Source organism: Lithobates pipiens, unplaced genomic scaffold, assembly GCF_037356315.1.
Source record: "Lithobates pipiens isolate NorthernLeopardFrog02 unplaced genomic scaffold, aLitPip1_a1.2 Scaffold_18, whole genome shotgun sequence".
Taxonomy (NCBI): domain Eukaryota; kingdom Metazoa; phylum Chordata; class Amphibia; order Anura; family Ranidae; genus Lithobates; species Lithobates pipiens.
In genome coordinates this window covers 240,425,542-240,451,160 of record NW_027507758.1, presented here as the reverse complement: position 1 = coordinate 240,451,160, position 25,619 = coordinate 240,425,542, and the positions used below count along the sequence as shown (strand labels likewise).

Sequence of the window (25,619 nt, the reverse complement as noted above, 5' to 3'; positions counted from 1 at the left end):
ATAGGTTCATAGCAATGTACATGTTTTAGTAAAAAACAAACACAGGTTCCATAAAGCAGAATTAAAGTCTACAATACTTACCTCCTCTCTAACTATTTAACATCCACTGGATCCCTCTTCGGCGCCATCCTCTTCTGGATGCTGGTGTTCGGCCATCTTGATTGACCTGCGAGCAGGCAGGTAAATTTATTTTATTGACAAAAAGAAATTGAATGCCTCTTCTGAAAGAAATAGCCTGCCTGCTCATAAGCTTTTCATATTTGAATTCAGCTTTTACAGCTTGCTGAACCAGTGCATATGCTATGCTAAATGCAAAGACAAAGCCCAATGTATTATGTTGTTATAAATGTTTATTTTTTAATGAATTTATTACAAAATATAAAAACTAGATAACTAAGAAAGTGCTTTACTGTAGTGTAGGTTCAACCATTGTGTTTGATTTTTCATTAAAAAACAAAAAAGCTTCATATTACAGCTTGTCTTAGAACAGTGAATTGACTACAAAGTGACATTACAAATGAACCACATAAATATGAATACAGTGTTTAGATTAACACAGAATTGACACTACTACAGTTATATATCAGACAGTGACATACACTGAAGACTAATATTAGCATACCAGTGTTAAAGCTACCATGAGGAAACATCATCTTGTGAAACATGTGTTCTAATAAAAGTGTCTACTAATTGTTCTCAAATATATGAGAGAACTAGAACTCTTCTAGAAAGTAAATTTATTAAAAGATCATCTCACACATAAACCACATAAACATAAGTCCTTTTTTTACAGTATCTGCACTTAGTATTTTAAATATTGTATATTTACATGTCCAAATCTTGGCATATTATATGAATAAACCCTTCTAGGTTCCCATTAAAGATGTTTTCCTAGTTGTTTCAACTGGGGAAAGGAGGAACCTTTGGGTTGATGCAGAATGTGGAGTTATTATGTTACAAGTAATGTAGAACACCTTGGAATGATCCAGGATGCTAGTTAGGGAGGAGGAAGTCCAGTTGTTACCCTTGCAAACCATCTAGTAAAGTGTATTGGATATGATTTTTTACAGTACATTATTATTTTATTGTATACAATATAATTGCAAAGACATTTTAAACATAGGACTCTTTAGCATACTGTATCTGATCATAGATCTCAACGATAGGTTGACTACATCGCCGACTTATACATTCATGTCTGTTTCTGTGACAGGACTCTGACTTGGTCCTGACAAGGTCTGATTTTGTTCTGTAAGACTGGTAGTTTGGTTGTGTTAACCCACTGGAGTTTGGCAATTTCTTGTCACTGAATGAGCTGGGTTCGTGTTGAGCACTACAAGACTGTACTGAAGAGTCACTCGCTGATGGAGGTGTAGAACAGGTATTGTTTGGCACACTGGCTCTCATGGTGTGAACCGTCATGCTCTTATGAGAGGATACACTTTTATTGATAGCCTCTTCATAGGATGGGGGTTTACCAGGGTTTTTTTGGTCTACCATTCGGAAAACCTCATCAACAGATATTCTTCGTGTGGATGGTGGTCTTAGTTTTACCACTTGTGGCTGATGGAAAGCAGTGTCCCGTGTACCTTCTAACTCTTGTTGACTTTTATTAGTGACACTCCTGATTAACTCATTCTGTGGCATTTCTCCATTATTACCATCAGGACCCCAGCTCTGTGTCTTGGTTAACAGTCTTTTGTGATTTACATAACAGAAAGAATTTGAATGTTTTTTTATTTCTTTACTGGCTTTAATAGTGTCGCTTAAATCTTTATTTTTCATACAGCATGATTTGTGCCTCACCAAGTCATTTTTCTTTGGGCTTAGAGGAGATACCAATGGAGAGCTGGTGAAAACAGAGCAGTCTGAATAAGAGCTGTCAATTGAACAGTTGGAGGATGCAGCTGATAAAAGTTGGTCTGCAGTATCTGAAGTATAGGTGGTATTAATCTTTAGACCTTTTGGCATATTCTTCCTATATAAAGCTCTATCACAATATTTTTCATGAGTATGAGTGTACAGTTCCACATCACTAAGTCTTTGTTTTATAACTGCAACATCATCATGACTTCTTGTGAGCTTCTTCCCTGCTATTTTTATGTCATTCTGGGAGGGAAAAATGTGTGGTTCTGAACATCTTCGGTCCATGCTGCCAGCTTCACATTTAATCTGGTCTAAAGTAGAATCCAGTAGATTTAGAACTCCTTCTTCTGTGCACTTTTCACCAATAGCCCTGTTTAGGCCCCACTGCTTATTGTGGTATCTTGTTAGTATACTGGCATGGCAGTCATGATCCGGATCAGTGCTGTCATAGGCAGAGTCATTCTGATGAGATGAAAGTTCTGAAAAGGACATAATATAAGAGAGTTTAAATTAAATACAAACATATTCACATTTTCATATACAAATACAACGTTGTTAGTAAAAGATGGAGTGAAAGTTGTACTTAGACTGTATGTTGAACCTAATTTAGTGAATTAATAATCCGAATATAATTTCTGTTTTATAAAAAGTGTGGCTTGTATATGAATACAGAGAGATTGCTAAAAAGTATTTTAGATGTTGCAGGCACCAACATTTACTCTTAAGGCAGAGATCCACCCGTTTTTTAGTTTATTAAAAGTCAGCAACTACAAAAAGTATAGCTGCTGACTTTTAATAAACAGACACTTGCCTGTCCCGCAGTCAAGCGATGCGGCCGCCTGGAGCCTCGCTCCTCTCCCCCTTCATAGCAACTGTGGGCACCCGGCCATGACAGTTTACCACTTCACGTCAGGGCAAGCACTGCGCATGTATGAGTCGCACTGTGCTCTGCTATTGGCCAGGCAATCTTCTGGGACCTGTGACGTGTTACAGGAGATTTCAGGGAGGGAGGGGCTGCTTAGGGGGAGAGGAGGAGTTGCCTAGGTGGCCAAGAAGCGTAAGGAGGAAGTGAGACAGGAAGTCCCTCTAAAAAGAAAGTACCCACCCCCTCAAAAGAATTACATGCCAAATGTGGCATGTAAGGGGGCGAGGAGTGCTTAAAGAGGAAGTTCCACTTTTGGGTGGAACTTCAATTTAACTGATTACGTGACTGTATTTTACCCTGCAGAAAATCTGAGTATATAAATAAACAGCATTGGTTGTACACAGAAGAATTGCTAGGGCAGGTATTTAACTAGTGAATTACACATGATCAGGTACTGAATAAATTTGGGAATTACTGAAGTCCAACTAGAGAACTTGTGTACATTAAATGTGTCAATTACAATTACTATTTTTTTGCTTGGTTAAAGCCATTAATACTTTTATTAACATAATAAAGGCAGTGCTAGAAAATCAGCATGGCTGGTACCTCACAGTTCGTAGGATATACTCTTGCACAATTTCTAAGGAAGCTTCATTTCAGAATATATTCTGTGTCCTGCATAATGCAAGCTGTAAATTGGCATTGTCTTGCTCACCTGTAGTATCAATATTTTCTAAGGAATCCTCTTCAGAAGTAGAAAGTAATTGTGATATGTGGTCCCCAAACATTTCCAAGCAATTATTTATGAAGAACTCAACTAGTGTTGTAACCTGTTAAAATAAAAGCACATAGAAGTATAACGGCTGAAAAACAAAAATTGAGCAAAAGTGGATCTGTTGTAAAGAAAAAACAGACAAAAATTGCTAAATAAAAAAAGTCATTTGAGTACTAAGGGCAATAGTACACTGCTGCTTGATATTTTACGATCTACAGTATATGTAAAGGGCTAAATCTGAAATGTCCCTGCTTTATTTGTTTTGCCTGTCATTTAATTGATTTATACTGCTTTTCATTACAGCATCATTATCACTGCAGAATTCATTTTCCTAATCTGTTTTTGAAACATGAACCAGATTTTAAATTAGTAGGAAAAATTGTTCGCCCGATTGTAACAAAAAAGTCGTGTCTTTAGCTGTAATTAATTACATCAGATATCAACACAGCTGATAAAATTAAATGGGAGCAGTGCAGGTTATTAAATTCGATTTTTTTTCCATGTAAATAATAAAAAAAAACTCTTCCCAAGAGATATTAGAATAGTCCACCAGGAAGACTATGTGGGGACCTGATGGCTGGAGGACTACCTTTGGTACCTGGTGGTTGCTTAAGATAGGTTCGTAAAAATTGATCCACTCAGAAAAGCACCACCCTCGTGTTGATATGATAGGCCCTCTACAGTATGGTAGATTACCACTGCCAAGTTTGATCTGACTAGTTAAGTGGTTTTCGCATTCTATTGGAATATTGATGCAGCAATGTAATCTGAGCATTGGAACTGGAGCAAAGGAATGTACCATGATCCAGTAATACAAAGGAGAATCTTAATGGATTTTTTTTTTAGAATAAGTTATTTTCCAGGTAGTGAGGCAAACCCTAAATCACCCCCATGGGAGTTAAGTAAGTAGTATATCCTTCCTCTCACATTACTTGAAATTCATCCTTTTAAGAATCTCACTCTTAGAACAATGCCTACCTAGAGCTGAAGCATAAATGGGCTGGTATAAACATTCCATTGTGCCTCCATGTTAATGGCCCTTTGGCCAAAATAGCTGGAGTGCTGAGATGGTGCCTCTTTGAAAGTTATTGTCAATAATAGAGTGAAAAAAAAATGGTTTAGGCTCAATGATTTAGACCACAAACGAAACAGACTAGATTTACTATAATCATGAGAATGTTCATGTTAACATGTATATATTTGCTTTTATGATTTAAATTTTAACAAAAGGCTTTGAAAATGGTTTACCTTTTCGTTTAACTCTTTCTGAGTTTCTAGGGCAAGATCCTGATCAACCTGTGATACAAGCATGTTTGGAGCAATGCAAACAGCCAAATTTCTGGAATCCATCTTGTTAATATCTGAAGCATTGCTAATGTGATGAAGAACACACATCAAATGTTGTAATAAGATCAGGTTTGGTTTTGGCAGTTTGTCTGCAACACTGAAGGGAAAAAACACAGAAAGGGATGAGAATTTTTGCAATCTCAGTTGAAACCATTTGAAAACTTTAACAGGCACAGAAACAGAGACTTCCTTCTGAAAGAGGAACCAGACTTCTTTTTTTTTTATAAAAAAAGTCCCATTCAGAAATACCCTATAGACAGAGCATTTAAGCCTGGTAACAAAAGTAGGGAACAAAATACATCTTTGTGCTAAAAAAACACAAAGAGATGAAAAGTTTTCCAAACCATAAGTTTGGATCTTAACTCACAATATATTAAATGAGTTGTTCCTGATGCTTTTTTGTCCAGTCACAGTCATTCACACAGCATAGCCAATGCTAATGCTAAAGCTATGCTGACATTTTAAGGTTAGAAACACATTACTATGTATATTATTACGCTATTACTAAGACTTTGGCTGAAACGTGCTAACATTCCTCCGTATTTGTTTGGATGTCCCAGATCGCTTATCGTCTACAAAGTATTGTGAAGGACTATAATCGGACTCCAGCTCTCTCTTCAAATTAGAACTACATTACATTTACTTTCTAAATAATTCACAATGTTTTCAAATATTTATGTTATTTTATCTTTAATTTCTAGGTCAGATCTACACACATCACATCACATGCCGCTTACACACGGGCGGACTGTATGGCGTACTTAGTCCGTCGAAACACATTTCAGCGGACAGTCCGCTCGTGTGTGGGCTTCAGCGGACTTTTTCAGCGTGCAGTCTGGCGTACTAAGTATTTCGGATTTTTCGAAATTCTGTTCGTCGTACTTTGGTTTCAGCGGACAATCCGCTCGTCAGTAGGCTAGTTCGACGGACTAAGAATGGCGCATGCTCAGAAAGGATTTACACGGCGGAAGGGTGCTTTGCTGTGTATTGGACTTCCTATTTCTAGTCCCGTCGTACGTGCTGTACACGTCATCGCGCAAGCTTTCGACGGACTGTTTGTGCATCCGTGTGTGGTCAAGTCCGTTCAGTCGAAAGTATGACGGACTGTCCGTCGGATTGTATGACGGACTAAGTAGGCCATACAGTCCGCTCGTGTGTACGCGGCAACAGAGTTTATTTTTTACATTTATATCCACTATTAGCAGTACAAGATACAGAATCAGGTTTAAAAGCTGGAGGGCTATGCTTGATAGACTATGGCATTTACGAGGCAATGTGATGATTTCACAGGTTGGAATACCTTGTCTGAATGCTATGGCTTACTTTGAGATGAATGAATGAATTAAATACTTGTATAGCGCACAATGCGAACTGAATCGCCTCTAGGCGATAAGACGGTACCCTTCACTAGGTACTTTGCAAGAGGATGGGGTCTGCATATCTGGTTTCTCATTAAAACCAGCACAGGACTTTTGAAATGTTTATTTGCCATCAAATACATAAATAAGCAGATGACTGCGCATGTTACTATGGAGAGGGGAGCAACTGCTAAACATTCCTGGTGCTGAGTGACTTATCAAGGGGAAATAATTAGGAATTTTCCATCAGGAATAATTGCTAATTCCCTAAGGATTTCTTGGCACACAAGAAAGACATTATAACCCAAAGTATCTGAGATTGTCCAGATCACATGACTGTAACTGAAGTTAAAATACAGGCCCTGCACCTATTTATATATTTCCTTTTTGTGGTTTACATTTATGATAATATTGTACACATTTCCATGTTTATAGTGAAATAATTACTAAGAAATATACTATGTCAATAAATACTTAATTTATAATTAATTTATGCTTACCATTGCATCTGCTTAATTCTTCCTTCTAAGGTTGGCTGTTCCATAGCATACATCCATTCATTATAAAGTTCTGATGATAGCAGCTGGTGAGGAATACCACGCAGGAAGTCCTGTTAGTAGAAAAATATTGTATTTAGCATTAAAAGAGCCTTATTTACTAAATAAATATACATTATCTCACAAAAGTGAGTACACCCCTCACATTTTTCTAAATATTTTATTATACCTTTTCATGTGACAACACTGAAGAAATGACACTTTGCTACAATGTAAAGTAGTGAGTGTACAGCTTGTATAACAGTGTAAATTTGCTGTCCCCTCAAAATAACTCAACACACAGCCATTCATGTCTAAACCACTGGCAACAAAAGTGAGTACACCCCTAAGTGAAAATTTTCCTTCCCCAGTGTCATGTGCCTCATTAGTGTTACAAGGTCTCAGGTGTGAATGGGGAGCAGGTCTGTTACATTTGGTGTTATCGCTCTCACTTTCTCATATTGGTCACTGGAAGTTCAACATGGCACCTCATGGCAAAAAACACAGAGGATCTGAAAAAAAAATGTTGCTCTACATAAATATGCCCTAGGCTATAGGAAGGCTGCCAAGACCCTGAAACTGAGCTGCAGCACAGTGACCAAGACCATACAATGGGTTAACAGGACAGGTTCCACTCAGAACAGGCTTTGCCATGGTCAACCAAAGAAGTTGAGTGCATGTGCTCAATGTCATATCCAGAGATTGTATTTGGGAAATTAATGTCTGAGTGCTGCCAGCATTGCTGTAGAGGTTGAAGAGGTGGGGGGATCAGCCTGTCAGTGCTTAGACCGTACGCTGCACACTGCATCAAATTGGTCTGCATGGCTGTCATCCGAGAAGGAAGCCTCTTCTAAAGATGATGCACAAGAAAGCCCACAAACAGTTTGCTGAAGACAAGCAGACTAAGGACATGGGTTACTGGAACCATGTCCTGTGGTCTGATGAGACCAAGATAAACTTTTTTGGTTCAGATGGTGTCAAGTGTGTGTGGTGGCAACCAGGTGAGAAGTACAAAGACAAGTGTGTCTTGCCTATAGTCAAGCATGGTAGTGGGAGTGTCATGGTCTGGGGCTGCATGAGTGCTGCCGGCAGTGGGGAGCTACAGTTTATTGAGGGAACCATGAATGCCAACATGTACCGTGACATACTGAAGCAGAGCATGATCCTGCCCCTTCAGGGACTGGACCTCAGGGCAGTATTCCAACATAATAACAACCCCAAACACACCTCCAAGATGACCACCAATGGAAGGTGGAGGAGCGCAAGGTCTCTAACATCCACCAGTTCCATGATGTCATCATGGAGGAGTGGAAGAGGACTCCTGTGGCAACCTGTGAAGCTCTAGTGAACTCCATGCCCAAGGGGGATAAGGCAGTACTTGAAAATAATGGTGGCCAAACAAAATATGACACTTTGGGCCCAATTTGGCCATTTTCCCTTAGGGGTATGCTCACTTTTGCTGCCAGCGGTTTAGACGTTAATGGCTGTGTGTTGAGTTATTTTGAGGGCACAGTAAATTTACACTGTTATACAAGCTGTACACTCACTACTTTACATTGCAGCAAAGTGTCATTTCTTCAGCGTTGTCACGTGAAAAGATATAATAAAATATTTACAAAAATGTGAGGGGTGCATTCACTTTGTGAGATACTGTATAGTAGTAGATAACATTTGCTTTTTTTGTAACTTTAAATCATAGTTTCTAATATGATGATTAGTCCTCTAAAGTAACATATAGGGGTCTTAGCTTTTGATAGCCACCTGCTGCTGAAATCCAGTATTGCAATACTATCATCATTGATAAACCATAGTGCTATATTGGCGCCACTGTATCTGGTTGGACATTATTAACCCAAGCAATATAAATAACAGTCAGTAAGGGGTCATGCTGTAGCTCAATGGGTCTAATCTGTTAAGGCATGGAGATATCAGAAGCATATGGGGGTTTTGCACAGAAACTGAAATTCAACATCCAGTTGCTAAACAGGTAGTTTTCATACATTACCTTAAACACAACTGCCAGTAAATGCACAGATTTGCTTTTTAAGTCCAAGTCTCTTCCATAGTTTAGGTCTTCTTTCAACTCCTTGCGAGATTTTTCATTGGCAGCTTTACGAAAAACCCCTTCAGTCAAGGGACCTTGTATACGTAGTATTGTTAATATGTCCTGTAAAGATGAAATGCAATTTATACTCCGAATTAACATGTATATGCCTGAGTCTAAAATGGAAATTAAGGATGCATTGCATTAACTGTTTACTTACAAGGATTGCTTTAGGAAGGTTGTCCTCGTCACACACAATGGACAATGGTTGGTTAAATAAAGTTGCCTTTAACTCTGGGGGACTTGAGGGTTCTGACACTGTGGCATTTCGCTTCAAAGTAAAGGGCCAGGAAAGTACTGTTTTTCTCTTCTTATCACTCCCTGGACAGAAAAATAGAAACAATAAGAAGTTATATATGACAAACTACAGATTTACAACATTTCTTATCAAGGGGATGTCCCTTAATATAGCCTTTCTTGTGTTTGTTTTCGGTATATTATTTAACACATACAGTAAATATATTGATAATTTTTTCATTGCTCAGCCTTCTAAGGCACAATTTTTTTTAGATAGTTTCATCTCTTGACTTTTTTTTATCTCTTTCTTGTGGCACAGTCATTTTTAAAACATGAGAATTTAGTCCAGAAATAGGTCACACTTTGTGGGCGTAGGACACAACGGTACTTTCCCAACAACTATTTGGTTTCCAACCAAACACTATAAAGTTTGGTAAAGGACATTTCTATTAGATATGCTATGTTATCCTTTTCCATTATAGATTTGCCTTCTTTTGACTACACATACAGTATATTACATGTATGATTTATCTGCTATTTTTTAAACAGGTAAGCCAAAACATTAAAGAATATCATTATCTAATGCAGGCCAATTATATAGACTATTTTTTCTAAATACTTACTTAAATGTAAAATTAAAACATGTTTTTTACTACTCACCAATCACATGACAGTTGGGGTCCTCACTGATCATAGCTGCCAGCATCTGGTACTTCTTTGCATCTGCCTGTTAATCAAAAGGAAGTACATATTAATTTTTGAGTCTTCAATTAACATGGATGACCAAATAATTTGCAACAGAGCATTTTTCATATATGAATTAATCAGCAGAAGCATTAAATGGGCAACGTCTGAACCAGTATAATAATAAAATAGTAAATACATCAAACATTTCATTGCATTTATGTACTATTAAAATGACCACTGGGATATTTAGTGGTTACAACTATATACGTCTATTGCTACAGTAAGACTCTCACATTTCTATCTCTTTATGCATCTAACTGCATAAAGGAGAAGAAGTTGTCACTGATGCAAAGATTGCTTCCTATGCCTCATTCAAAACACATTCAAACAGAACTCTGATTACTCACCTCTGTATGGCATTCAATTAGGTTCTCCATGTTGTTGGCAACCAGAACTTTAGACTGTAACAGAAGAAAAAAATATATCCTAATTACTTATGCCCTAATCATTTTGTGGTAAAATGGTTAGCCATATTCTTTGGCTGCCTCACAGTAGCATTAATGGGAAAGTTTGCATAATCATAAGACATAGGTCATGTATAATCTTCCTAGCCTAATGAAATGTTTGTTGCATACTTACAGCATTGCAGCCTGTGAGAACCTTCATTAGTAATCGTGCACAGGGTACAGTGGTGCCCTCAATGCCACCAACTTCTCGTATTTGCCTGAAAACAGACATGGAGCTAGTTAGAATTTTAGGGCTTCTGCTATCTGCATAACAGTCAAGCTTTTATAGTAAAACCATTTAATGTCTTGAATGTATGTATCTATAACTATAAAAAGTAAAGCACAAAACAGTTAATCGATATCAGTCATTTTAGCTATGCATCTGAAAGTACAATGTAACACATGACTGGTCACAGTTACCCACAATCAACTGAATCCAACTATATTTCAGCTTCTTGCATTATGATCACTAATAATATCAAAAGAATAACTTCATCAAAAATACCTTTTGCAATTTATGATTCAATGAAGAAAAATTAGAATATTTGCCAGCTTTCTATTGATGTCTGTGTCCCCGCTGTGAGATTTCTCCTGGTTTCTTTCCTGGAGACAATAGGAAGTGAGTGGAAATCCCCCCAAAGTGAGGGAAACTCCCACCTCTGACAGATATTTGCTCTACTACCGTCCTTGAGACAAATCTTTACTTTTGGATTTCCCCTCATTTTCTATTTTAGTGAATCCCTCATTTGAGACACAAGCAGCAATAAAACCCAGAAGAAGTTTATCCAAAACAAGAAAGTGTTTCGATTGAAGCTTCAATGGAGGTATGAATGGACATCATACTTTACAATGTGTAGCACAGCAGTTTCAGGGCACGTTTCATTACAACAATATAACATCAATTAAAATAAAATTTTAATGAGTATTAAAGTAATCAGTGAACAGGGAACAAAAAGAATATTAAGTTACAAACAGACAAATGAACTGTTGCTTCTATCTGCTGTGGGCAGGAATGACGGTTTATACACTTTCTCCCCAGCTCTGTAACAGTTGACACTGCAGGCAAAAAGGGCGGACTTTCATATCACCACAACTCATTAATGAAATGTTTGCTTAGGGTCATAGCTGCAAAATAACAGCTTCATTGATGGGCCAGTCTCTGTACAAGGTCAATGTACAGAATGTCCATAATGGAGGACCCAGCAATTTCATGAATGAGATGATAGCTGTTTCTTTGCTGATCTTCCTTACTTTGCACAATTTGTTTGAAATATGCAATAGAACTTCAATTGTAACACTGACTGGTCCCTAATATACTTTTAGTAAGTGCATGCTGCAATATACTGTATGTTTATTTAGTCTACGGGTGTGCATAGTAGGAAGCAAGCATAAAAATAAATAGTTTGACTTTTTTGACTGCATATTGTGTCTGTTCACAAGGTGTGTATATTTTTTAACTATTCATAATTAATGGGGTGTTTTAGTTTCTGTGGCTCAGTGGCACTTCCAGGCTCACATGTATCACAATAATAAAAACATATCACCACAATCTGAAACAACTTATTTTTCAAAAGGTTTCCGTTCAACAGAGTATCCGCAATTGCAAAGCGCTATTGTAAATACATTGAACCACAAGTGAACTCCCATAAAAAACAACCACAAGTATAATAGCAGATAAACAGATATATTGAACCGACAAAAAACAGCCTGTACTCTAAACTGAAAGTCCCAATATACTGTGATGGTTCTAGTCCACTACATTCGATATTTCTTCAAAACACACTGTCGTTTTAAAACAATAGGAATATGAAGAAATTAGGCCATAATGCCCAGTTATATGCATAACTGTAGTGGTAATGTGTACCAAAATACATAAGTGACAACACCACCAACTAATATGCTGATTAAATGAATTTTAGTGACCAATGAATTAGATTTAAATAAATGAATAAATGCATTTAAATATTTAATTTTAAATAAATACATAATGAATAAATAAATATGAAATAACTTAAATAAATACATTTAAATAATTTAATTCAGTGACCAAGAAGTTAGCAACAGGATAGCCATATTCTTAACACAATTTTCACACCTACTTAAAAAACTGGGGAGGATAAAAAATAATTTGAAATAAACATTTTTCCCATTCTCATTTTTGCTACAGTGAAAGATGATTGCATGTGCCTCCCTTAACATAATGTTATTTTTGCTTTCCTGCCTGATAGTTTAACCACAGAACTCTTAACTATGTTCATTACATGTGGTTCACTACTAATGTCGTTTTCACCAATTTCTTAACAGGGACTCAGTACATTTTCATCTAAAAACATACTGCTCTGCCTGTGTGTTTAGAGATGCATTGTTCTTTGAATTGTTTGAAACGAATGCACATTTTATTGTGTATTTTTTAGTGAGGCTCCCTGCCACCAAAACACGGCAAAAAAAAAAAAAAAAAAGTAATAGTATTATTAACAATAAAAGACAAAAATAATCACACTTACCACACAAGTGTATCCAGCCAGAGTTCCTTCACTTCACAGGAACTGCAATGGAAATAAGACAAGTGTGCATAACAATCCAGTGCTACCAAGTCGGGGTCAGGCAATGACTAAAACTAGACTCCTCCACGCTTTCCTATTTTGTTGTCGCGGGCAGGTGGAAATTCACAAGTCACAGAAACAGGAAGGAGCGTCATCATGGGTTACTCTGTAAAATTTAGTGCTATGAAAACACGCCTGTTTCCTTTTGCCTTATACAGGGGAGCTTTGTGACTTTGTGGGTATTCTAATGGAAATCATGACACCTTATAGGTATTAATACCCGTTACGTCAGATTTTATTCAGTAACCTAAACCGATAGGTTTTAAAAACATTGTGTACGTACACAGCTTTACAACATTGACTCTTGAAGTAAATTTTATTCACATTTCAGGTTCTAGATAAACATAGATTTAAAGGCTTTCAACTAAATTACTGCAGTTTTAAATATATAAGTAAGGTCATTTTGAGGTGAGTATATTATCAAAATTATCCCATAAGGGTACTTTTTTGCAGTGTTTTAGGGTAAGGAAAGAGCACATTAAATAAGAGACTTGGCCACTGAGGCAGAAAGTCTTCTTTAAATAAACAAATAGGATACTAATTTGCTTTGTCCCTCTGTATGCTCAGATCACTCTCTACACTGTCTAAGAGATGTTGGAAAATCTTAAAATATCTGGCAATCCTGCCTGTCCTCTTACAAAGGAAACCCTTACTGTTTGTTACTGATAATGATAGACATGAGAGAAGATCAGGTGTAGGGTGAACCATTTGTGTATCTTTTTCTGTCTTAAAGATAAAGTGCATTTTGCTATCACACAGCACCATTATAATTCCAAAGTCATAAAATAGCTGCCAAGACCATGGAGCGAAAAAGCATCTGAGACCCATGACATCATAAAAAGCTGCCAAGCACCTTTTGCAGTCTCCGCCTCTAGCCCTCCAAGCTCTGGGAAGAAGTGGGGGATTGAGTGGCAACATGAATGCCGCTAAAAGACTACCAAAAATGTTGTTGGCATACCCTTTCTATTCTTTAAAACATGACTAAATGATTTTGGTTTGTTTGGTTTGTTTTTAGATACTTTACATTTACATACATTTTAAGGTTACATTCTGGGGACACCAATGTTCCAAGATATTTTCACCAACCAGAGATTTAAGAAGGAATTCTGCACTTCTTTATCAGTGGTGTTTTTACACTAAATGTTGCAAGGGCTCTTACATGAACCACCAGCATACATGGGACTTTATTTTTATAATTATGTTTTATCGCATTTTTTTTTGCGCAAATAAAATACAAAGAAAGGTATGACATGCATCAAAAGACATTAAATCAGATAAAATATTGCAAGTAACCAAAATGTCTGTTTCACTATATTAAGCAAGTAGCAAGAAACACATTCCCAATATAAATGTGCAAATGATATCAACTTAAAATATTGCTGCGCTAATAAAACATGAACCTATACAATACATACAGTATACAGGAATACAGCCCAGGGTATAAAACTCAGCCTCACAGCTCAGGGTATACAGCTCAGCCTCACAGATCAGGGTATACAGCACAGGGTATACAGCTAAGCATCACAGATCAGGGTATACAGCTCAACATCATAGATTAGGGTATACAGCCCAGGGTATACAGCTCAGGGTATACGGCACAGCATTACAGATCAGGGTATACAGCTCAGGGTATACAGCTCAGGCTATACAGCTCAGCATCACAGATCAGGGTATATATCTCAGTGTATACAGCTCAGCATCACAGCTCAGGCTATACAGCTCAGGATCCCAGATCATGGTATACATCTAAGGATATGCAGCTCAGTATGCAGCTCAGGGTATACAGCTCAGCATCACAGCTCAGGGTATACAGCTCAGGGAGGGTATACAGCTCAGCCTCACAGATCAAGGTATACAGCCCAAGGTATACAGCTCAGGATCACAGATCAGGGTATACAGCTCAACATCACAGATCAGGGTATACAGCTCAGCCTCACAGATCTGGATATACAGCTCAGGATATACAGCACAGCATCACAGCTCAGGGTATACAGCTCAGCCTCACAGATCAGGGTATACAGCCCAGGGTATGCAGCTCAGGATCACAGATCAAGGTATACAGCCCAGGGTATGCAGCTCAGGATCACAGATCGGGGTATACAGCTCAGCATCACAGATCAGGGTATACAGCTCAGCCTCAAAGATCAGGATTTTTAGCTCAGGGTTTACAGCTCAGGGTATACAGCACAGCATCACAGCTCAGGGTATACAGCTCAGCCTCACAGATCAGGGTATACAGCCCAGGGTATTCAGCTCAGCATCACAGTTTAGGGTATACAGATCAGGGTATAATGCTCAGCATCACAACTCAGGGTATACTGCTCATGGTATACAGCTCAGCATCCCAGATCAGGATATACATTTCAGGGTATACAGCTCAGCATCACAGATCAGGGTATAGAGCTCAGCACACAGCTCAGGGTATACAGCTCTGGGTATACTGCTCAGCATCACAACACAGGGTATACAGCTCAGCCTTACAGATCAGGGTATACAGCTCAGGATCCCAGATCATGGTATACATCTAAGGATATGCAGCTCAGTATGCAGCTCAGGGTATACAGCTCAGCATCACAGCTCAGGGTATACAGCTCAGGGAGGGTATACAGCTCAGCCTCACAGATCAAGGTATACAGCCCAAGGTATACAGCTCAGGATCACAGATCAGGGTATACAGCTCAACATCACAGATCAGGGTATACAGCTCAGCCTCACAGATCAGGATATACAGCTCAGGATATACAGCACAGCATCACAGCTCAGGGTATACAGCTCAGCCTCACAGATCAGGGTATACAGCCCAGGGTATGCAGCTCAGGATCACAGATCAAGGTATACAGCCCAGGGTATGCAGCTCAGGATCACAGATCGGGGTATACAGCTCAGCATCACAGATCAGGGTATACAGCTCAGCCTCAAAGATCAGGATTTTTAGCTCAGGGTTTACAGCTCAGGGTATACAGCACAGCATCACAGCTCAGGGTATACAGCTCAGCCTCACAGATCAGGGTATACAGCCCAGGGTATTCAGCTCAGCATCACAGTTTAGGGTATACAGATCAGGGTATAATGCTAAGCATCACAACTCAGGGTATACTGCTCATGGTATACAGCTCAGCATCCCAGATCAGGATATACATTTCAGGGTATACAGCTCAGCATCACAGATCAGGGTATAGAGCTCAGCACACAGCTCAGGGTATACAGCTCTGGGTATACTGCTCAGCATCACAACTCAGGGTATACAGCTCAGCCTTACAGATCAGGGTATACAGCTCAGGATCCCAGATCATGGTATACATCTAAGGATATGCAGCTCAGTATGCAGCTCAGGGTATACAGCTCAGCATCACAGCTCAGCCTCACAGATCAAGGTATACAGCCCAAGGTATACAGCTCAGGATCACAGATCAGGGTATACAGCTCAACATCACAGATCAGGGTATACAGCTCAGCCTCACAGATCAGGATATACAGCTCAGGATATACAGCACAGCATCACACCTCAGGGTATACAGCTCAGCCTCACATATCAGGGTATACAGCTCAGGGCATTCAGCTCAGCATCACAGATCAAGGTATACAGCCCAGGGTATGCAGCTCAGGATCACAGATCGGGGTATACAGCTCAGCATCACGGATCAGGGTATACAGCTCAGCCTCAAAGATCAGGATTTATAGCTCAGGGTTTACAGCTCAGGGTATACAGCTCAGGGTATACAGCACAGCATCACAGCTCAGGGTATACAGCTCAGCCTCACAGATCAGGGTATACAGCCCAGGGTATTCAGCTCAGCATCACAGTTTAGGGTACACAGATCAGGGTATAATGCTCAGCATCACAACTCAGGGTATACTGCTCATGGTATACAGCTCAGCATCCCAGATCAGGATATACATTTCAGGGTATACAGCTCAGCATCACAGCTCAGGGTATAGAGCTCAGCACACAGCTCAGGGTATACAGCTCTGGGTATACTGCTCAGCATCACAACTCAGGGTATACAGCTCAGCCTTACAGATCAGGGTATACAGCTCAGGATCACAGATCAGGGTATACAGCTCAGGGTATACAGCTCAGCATCACAGATCAGGGTACACAGCTCAAGTGAGTGGTGGGCGGGTCTCCTTCCCTAGCAGCCAATATCCATAGATGCAGTGGGCAACTGCTGATCCGCATTCCGGCACTGACAGCAAGCCCAGCAGCTAGATCCAAGTCATACATGATCAGTGCAGTGGAAGTAGATACAGATGAGGTCTATAGAGATAAGCTCTAACGAGCAGGGCCCTCTGATCCCTCCTGTATTGATTTGTATTGTAGTGTACTGTCTGCCCTCATATTGTAAAGCGCTGCGCAAACTGTTGGCGCTATATAAATCCTGAATAATAATAATAATATAGAGATGTCAGGACATCCAGATTGCACACCATCCCCAGACACTGACAGATAAGATGAAGATGTGTGTGGCCCATCAGATGTGTGTATGGACTAGACAGGTGAAATGTCAGTAATCGGCTTTACCTGGAGGAAATCATGAGATGTCAGCTCCTGTTGAATCATCTACAAGTTCATCCCAAGCTAGCAAGGACAGATCGCAGTGATCGCCTCATCATCACTACACATGCTCCTGGCCGTGGACCCCAGAGAAGGACAATCGGTGCTGCTTAGCTAAGTAACTTAGCTTACCCACCCATTCCTTCAGGCCATGCTCCCCGTGTGGTGGGGAAACCTGAAGTGATGGTTACTCGTTAAGCCCTGCCTACCATCCTCAAGACCCGCCAATCAGGTGCAACAGGGTGGAATCTGGAATGAATGAATGGATGTAGAGAATGGGCCTGGGAGTGTTCAGGATGCATGGCCTGCACCCTGTTTACACTCCAAACACCGCCCAATGAAGCTTTTCAGCTGCAATCACCTGATTGCAGCAGTCAAGCTTCTAGTGGACAGCTCAGTGGACCACTTTTTTTTTCATGTCCAGCTTTGGGGGGGGGGGGGGGGCAGTGCCCAAGTGTCCCCTATTGACGGGCCGCCACTGGTATTCATACCCCTTGAAATTTTCCACATTTTGTCATGTTACAACCAAAAACATAAATGTATTTTATTGGGCTTTTATGTGATAGACCAACACAAAGTGGCACATAATTGTAAAGTGGAAGGAAAATGATAAATGGTTTCCAAATTTTTTACAAATAAATATGTGAAAAGTGTGGCATGTGCTTGTATTCATCCCCCCTGAGTCTTTGTAGAACCACCTTCTGCTGCAATCAAAGCTGCAAGTCTTTTTGGTTATGCCACTGCCAGCTTTGCATATCTAGAGAGGGACATTAGTGCCCATTCTTCTTTTCAACTTCACAATTTTCAACTCTTGCCACATATTCTCAATTGAATTTAGGTCTGGACTTTGACTGGGCCATTCTAACACATGAATATGCTTTGATCTAAGCCATTCCATTGTAGCTCTGGCTGTATGTTTAGGGTCGTTGTCCTGCTGGAAGGTGAACCTCTGCCCCAGTCTCAAGTCTTTTTCAGCTCTAACTAGTTTTCTTCTAAGATTGCCCTGTATTTGGCTCCATCCATCTTCCCATCAACTCTGACCAGCTTCCCTGTCCCTACTGAAGAAAAGCATCCCCACAACATGATGCTGACACCACCATGTTTCACGGTGGGGATGGTGGTTTCAGGATGATGTGCATTGTTAGTTTTCCTCCACACATAGTGTTTTGCTTTTAGGCCAAAAAGTTAAATTTTAGTCTCATCTGACCAGAGCACCTTCTTCCACATGCTATGTCCCTCAAATGGCTTCTCACAAACTACAAACAGGGCTTCCTTTGGCTTTCTTTCAACTATGGTTTTCTTTTTGGCATCTTCTATAAGAACCAGCTTTGTGGACTGCACAAAGTTGTCCCGTTGGCAGATTCTCCCACCTGAGCTGTGGATCTCTGCAGCTCCTCCAGAGTTACCATGGGCCACTTGGCTGCTTCTCTGAATAATGCTCTCTTTGCCCTGCCTGTCAGTTTAGGTGGACGGTCATGTCTTGCAATTGTGCCATACTCTTTCCATTTTCGGATGATGGATTTAACAATGCTCCATGAGATGTTAAAAGCTTGGAATATTTTTTTATAACCTAACCCTGCTTTAAACTTCTCCACAACTTTATCCCTGATCTGTCTAGTTTGTTCTTTAGCCTTCACGATGTTGTTTGTTCAGTAAGTTTCTCTAACAAACCTCTGAGGGCTTCACAGAACAGCTGAATTTACACTGAGATGAAATTACTTTAAAATTAACTTGATTTTATAATTAGGTGACGTCTAAAGGCAATTGGTTCCACTTTTGGTTAGGGGGTATCAGAGTAAAGGGGGCTGAGTACAAATGCACATCACACTTTTCAGATATTTATTTGTAAAAAAAATGTGAAAATCATTTATCATTTTCCTTCCACTTCACAATTATGTGCCACATTGTGTTGGTCTATCATATAAAATTCCAATAAAATACATTTACGTTTTTGGTTGTAACATGACAAAATGCTTTGGATACTAAGTGCTTGGCTTTAGCTTTCTGGAGTCAAGCTCTGCCTTACAGGGCCAAGCTGCAATGACACGTGACAGCCACAAGGACAAGGCACAGACAGGACCCAGGAGGTCCTGTACCTTGTCCTTGTGGCTGTCAAGTGTCATGTTTTGGAAATAAACACGTAGGATACATTTTTTGGTGTGCAGCCAATTTCTTCAGTTCATTGATCTTTGGTGGCGAGCCATGGTATTGCACCCAGCACTATTTGGACTGCAGTGATTGCTCACCTGGAGCGGAGTTACCTTCTTTGAATTGTAAGTACTAAGTACATAAATGTTTCCTCTGTGTTAAAAGTTTGAGAAAAGCTGTCCTGTGGAGTCCCATTTCGTGCCTAGTGCTGAGCTTGCTTTTTTTTTTTTTTGGGGAAGCCCCATTTTATGTTTTGTTATTTTATGTTTTGTTATTTTTTCTTACCCTTTTTAATACTAGTCTGTATGCAGTGAACTCCTAACACCAATGAAGCACAGAAAAGAGTGGTGGCATGAGTGAGATTGTCTATTTAACCTGTCTGCCACCTCTCATGGGAAGATTCCACACCCTCCCTTGTGAACCAGTATGAACACGAATAGAAATTATTAAAGCCAGGATTCCAAATAGTGGAGAAAAAGCTCTCCCTTCAACACTGGCTCCCCACACTTACTGCCATCTTGGAATAGACTTAGCTCAGGTGCCTGGTGTATTAGGCGGGTAGCATCAAGGGGAAATTAATGACTTTATCTATTTTTTTTATTATTTTAATAATTAATTAAGGAACAAAACAAAGCCCTGAGCCAGAGAAAAAGTGTATTCCACTATAGAATGCCCCAACTGATATACTTGCCAACATTTGCCTGGGTGAACAATTGGGGCATGGAAGATGTGGCTCATTTACTATGTATTTCCAATGTTCTAGAAACATAAAATACATTATTATTTTGGGCAGATGGTTGGGGGTCCTTGTTTTTAGGCTGTCCCATTCTGATGCATTCTCCAGTGCTGAAGGACATATATTTTAGTATCAGCAAGTTGATTGGCCACTAGGCTGGCAGCCCAGCAATAACAGGGATATCGGGCAATTTGCCAGATGGTCTACTCTGTTATAGATGGGGCTGGAGATGCATGTCATTAAAAAAAAAAGAAGACGTATCCCAGGTATAGTAAATAAGCTGCAGACTGAGCTGTATGTGCACATTTTCAGTAGACACCAACTGGCCACGTTGAATCCTTCTACCTACCATCTGAAGACAAAACCCACTTGCCAACAAATGGCACCAAATACACATAAAAACTTAGCAAGGAAATGTAAAACAGGTCAAGATATACATTTTTTAATGACATACATTTATTACGTTTCTCCAATACTTGGAATCAGTGTTCTATAAACATCCAATTCATTATAGTATTCAGGAATACAACAAACAGATACTTCCCTATTTTTGTAAAGTCTTATTTTCAGTGAAAGCACGTGACTGACTGGGTACTGTATAACACAATGACATTTTACAATTGAGGAAAAAGTGTTTACTCTTATCAGTCTTCCAAAAAAAAATTACCAAGGTCAATGTAGGGTCAATTTAAGACAAGCAGATTTACAGCTCTTATAAAAAAAAATCTGAAACACTGGAACTGTACATGAAGCCCAGTAAGTGCTATTGAAGTATTTGGTATAAAGAAAAAAAAATTGCACATGATAAGAATTTAGAGTGTATGGATTCAGATCTAAACACAGCAGTATTGTAAACTATGGGCCTATACACACATATGCTTTGTGCCCTGTAATCTTTCATTGAATTGAGCTGCATAAGCCAAAAAAAGAAAATCCTGTGTCTCGGGTTAGTATACATTTTTTTTTTTTTAAATCATGCATGTAAGCATTTGTGATAAAGTTTACATGCGTACTTGCATGAAGTTATTCTTATGCCGCTTTCACACGATCAAACAATCCAGTGGAAAAGTCCCCTGTGTGGGCTCCGGCGGACTTTTTTTACCAAAAAGTCCGGTGGACTAAGAAAATAGTTTTGCACCAAAATATGTCCGCCGGACTCGCAGTCTGGTGGACATTACGGCCGTGTGTGTACTAGTCCGCCGTACTTTTGAAATGAACGGACTTTTCCCACACGGAGAAAAGTCCATTCATTTTGAGCGCAGCTCCAGATAGCCGGGACTAGCGAAGGAGGCGTCGCTGGCCCGTCACCTGGTATGGACTTAAAGGGGAAGCCCTACGCTGAAAAGACGGCGTGGGGGTCCCCCCTAGGTCCATATCATACCCTTATCTGAGCACACAACTCAGCCAGTCAGGAAAGGGGGTGGGGACGAGCAAGTGCCCCCCCTCCTGAGCCGTACCAGGCCGCGTGCCCTTAACATGGGGGGGTGCTTTGGGGAAGGGGGGCCGCACTGCCCCCCCACCCCAAAGCACCTTGTCCCCATGTTGATGAGGACAAGGGCCTCTTCCTGACAACCCTGGCCATTGGTTGTCGGGGTCTGCGGGCGGGGGCCTTATCGGAATCTGGGAGCCCCTTTATAAGGGGGCCCCCGGATCCCGGCCCCCCACCCTATGTGAATTTGTATGGGGTACAATGTACCCCTACCCATTCACCTGTGAAAAAATGTAAATAAAACACAACACACAAGGGTTAAAAATATTTTATTGCACAGCGCCAGGGGTCTTCTTCCGTCTTCGGGGGTCTTCTCGCCGGACTCCTCCGCTATCTTCTGCTAGCTCTTTTACTAGCGGAGGAGCCCGGCTTTCTTCTTCGTCGCTGCCCTCTTCTTCCGACTTCGGGGATCTTGTCCCCCTCTTCGGTTCTTCTTGCCAGGTTGTTTCCACAGGACAGGAATGCAAGCCCAACTGCATTCAGCAAAAAGTACCATAAGCAAGGATTTGTATGCTATTGAGGTGAAGTAAATAAATAACACATAGGGTGAGTCCTCAGATCTACTAATGTAAGCTTTAGTACTAGAAAGGGCAGCTTTTTCGTCAGCGCCAGAAGATATGTAAGAACCTCCCTCCCGCCCACATCTCCAGCAAAGTTGAATGAGTGCGGCAAGATCTTGTGTAGAGTAGTCCAAACCCTATTCCAACAGCATAGAATCTTGTAGCCCTGCTCCTGGAACTTATTTGCAATGGAAGACTAGTATACAAACAAAGTTACCCACTCCACCTGGGCAGGAGAGAAAGTCATCTGCGGATCCTCTTCCCATTTACAGCGGGTAAAATAAGTATTGATCATGTCACCATTTTTCTAGATAAATATATATATATTTCTAAAGGTGCTATTGACATGAATTTTTCACCACATGTCAGTAACAATCCATGCAATCCATACATTCAAAGAAGCCAAAACAAATAAGTTCAGAAATGAGGTTATATGTAATAAAATGGAATGACACAGGGAAAAAGTATCGAACACGCTAACTGAAATGTATTTAATACTTCATACAAAATCCTTTGTTGGTAATGACAGCTTCAAGATGCCTCCTGTATGGAGAAACTAGTCGCATGCATGAATGCATGCTCAGGTGTGGTCTTCAAATCTTGAAGGTTTCCTTGGGCTTCTTCTATGAACTATGATCTTTATTTCTTTCCATAGATTTTCTATTGGATTCAAGTCAGGTGATTGGCTGGGCCATTCTAGCAGCTTTATTTTCTTTCTTTGAAACCTATTGAGAGTTTCCTTGGCTTTGTGTTTGGGATCATTATCTTGCTGTAGAAAAAATTAAGCTGCGCTGCAAAAGTGATAAAAACTCAATAAAGAAAGTGATATTGTGGCCACTTATGAATATATGAAATGTAAAAAATTTTACTAATAAACCAACATGAATAATTACACACAAGTAAAATGCAAAAGTGTCACAAAGTGCACAAATTCAAGCACAGCTAAAGTTCATGAATCCACACTGGGAATGAGCACAAAAGTCCAATCCATGAAAGACGAAACCACCACAAGGAAGACACCCAGTGTTAGGTCCTCATATGCTTCACCATGTTGTGCATCCACCACCTATATGTATTAGGCTTACCGGATTCCCAATCACAAATGGCTTGTCTCCTCACCACACTGAAAGTGGGGTGGGATATATCTCCCCCGATCTGAGATCCTCAGGCGTCCATCCACTCCAGGGATATGGTTTACACAAAACAGATCTCCCTCTGCGCAGATCGAGGTGGCCCTCAACGGCAGGAATGATTAGATGTATGAGGCAGTCAGCACTCCATAGCCATATAGAAAAAATTCAAAGGGGGCCAACATCGGTAAAATCGGAGGGATTTATTCAAAAACAAAAGGCACCCGAGATGACGTTCATTGTATGATGAAACGCGTAGGGGGATGACGTCCTGACGTCACCACGTGTGGTCTCGCTCCGTACTGCACGGGCAAACTGACTTTTGAGCTGGCCGGCTACATTTTGAATGTTTTTAGTCTTGGTATGTTTTATATTTTGATTGTTTTTTAATAAATTCCTCGAATTTTATCGATGTTGGTCCCCCTTTGAATTTTCTGAAGCTCTCCACAAGTGGTCTTTTGCTCTTGGACCTGTGACCCTACTAATCACAGCAAACAGTGAAAGTGACAAAGACGTGACACACAATAAAATAAATAAAAAGTGGGGAAGAGATAGTGGAGAGGACAGTGAAAAGGTGGCCATTGTGTAAAACAATGCGAAGGCCCTCCGGCCAGGAATAAAAAATTGCTCTGGTCCCAGCTAAAAGGCCCGGCCCAAGAGGCAGGTGCTAAAAAAGCGTGCTATTGGTGCAGTGACCTTGGTGCCCAAAATCAATGTGACCCTCACTCACAGTGATTCTTAGGCACCCCTGGACTGCCACCCCAGGGGCACATACTCCAAAGGCTTTCAAGACCGCCCTGACCCACGGTCCGGACCACAGCAGCCCCCACCCCAGGCAGGAAGGCATGGAGATCAGGAAGCTTGGTGAGAGCCCTTGACCATCCGGCTCCACCGTCGCTCCCCTCACTCCTACCTAATTACATTTGGGAAGTACTGACCGCTCCTCCCCACCCATCAAGGAGGAGCAAGCGTTCCAATTCCTGAAAGACTGTCCAGGGCTAGAGCTACCCCAATCCAGGCCAGAAGGCCAGGTACTCGAACCTCTGGATTGGACCAATAGCAGCACCCATTCTCAACAGGAGCACCCTTCCAGACGGCTCAGACTCGACCATGCATCGGCCCCCAGTTTACTGTCGAGCGGCACGACGTGGCCCCTACCGAAACCGTCCTTCCGGATGCAAATTACGCCATCGGAGAGTGCTGACTAAACCCTCTCGAATAGGGATGGAACAGCGCCAACGACCAATAGTTTATACAATTGAGACAAGAGGTGGAAAACATATGAGGCGTCTAGGCACAAATCCTTGAAAGGAGTGAGTTTGCACAATGCCCCAGATTTTGGGAGAGAGGACTTCAGAAAGTGATAAATCTGGTATGCAGACCAAGGGTCTATAGGTGGGTCCAGGAAATACTGAATGTCCCTGAAATTCCAGTGCAGACTATATGCAAAACAGTGAATGTGACAAAAATGTCACATTAAGCAACAATACATTTTTTACATTTTTATTATTTTTTCATTTTTATTTATTGTTTTAGTTTATCTTTTATTTATTATAGTTTTATAAACTTTTAAAAGTTTGAGTAAAGCTGTCCTGTGGAGTCCCATTTCGTGCCTAGTGCTGAGCTTGCTTTTTTTTTTTTTTGGGGAAGCCCCATTTTATGTTTTGTTATTTTATGTTTTGTTATTTTTTCTTACCCTTTTTAATACTAGTCTGTATGCAATTCAGCATTGGTATGGAAGGCATTGGGGGAGAAAACAAAGATACGCCTCACTGAGATCCAGTACTGGATGCTGACAGGCAGTGAACTCCTAACACCAATGAAGCACAGAAAAGAGTGGTGGCATGAGTCAGATTGTCTATTTAACCTGTCTGCCACCTCTCATGGGAAGATTCCACACCCTCCCTTGTGAACCAGTATGAACACGAATAGAAATTATTAAAGCCAGGATTCCAAATAGTGGAGCAAAAGCTCTCCCTTCAACACTGGCTCCCCACACTTACTGCCATCTTGGAATAGACTTAGCTCAGGTGCCTGGTGTATTAGGCGGGTAGCATCAAGGGGAAATTAATGACTTTATCTATTTTTTTATTATTTTAATAATTAATTAAGGAACA

The 25,619-nt window shown here is 40.4% G+C and overlaps 1 protein-coding gene across 3 annotated transcripts in view; it reads right to left on the bottom strand.

Annotated features, from left to right (window-relative positions):
• Positions 1 to 332: 332 nt before the first annotated feature.
• TAGAP (T cell activation RhoGTPase activating protein) overlaps positions 333 to 25,619 on the bottom strand; it is a 195,273-nt gene continuing 169,986 nt past the window's right edge. For all 3 annotated transcript variants that reach the window (XM_077486722.1, XM_077486721.1, XM_077486723.1), the window contains exons 5-14: positions 12,786 to 12,827; positions 10,415 to 10,499; positions 10,183 to 10,236; positions 9,749 to 9,815; positions 9,012 to 9,172; positions 8,753 to 8,914; positions 6,712 to 6,821; positions 4,755 to 4,950; positions 3,447 to 3,561; positions 333 to 2,345 (exon numbers count right to left, since the gene is read on the bottom strand). In XM_077486722.1, the coding sequence (XP_077342848.1) occupies positions 1,114 to 2,345; positions 3,447 to 3,561; positions 4,755 to 4,950; positions 6,712 to 6,821; positions 8,753 to 8,914; positions 9,012 to 9,172; positions 9,749 to 9,815; positions 10,183 to 10,236; positions 10,415 to 10,499; positions 12,786 to 12,827 (2,224 nt within the window). In that variant the 3' untranslated portion in view covers positions 333 to 1,113. The remainder of the gene's footprint in view (positions 2,346 to 3,446; positions 3,562 to 4,754; positions 4,951 to 6,711; positions 6,822 to 8,752; positions 8,915 to 9,011; positions 9,173 to 9,748; positions 9,816 to 10,182; positions 10,237 to 10,414; positions 10,500 to 12,785; positions 12,828 to 25,619) is intronic.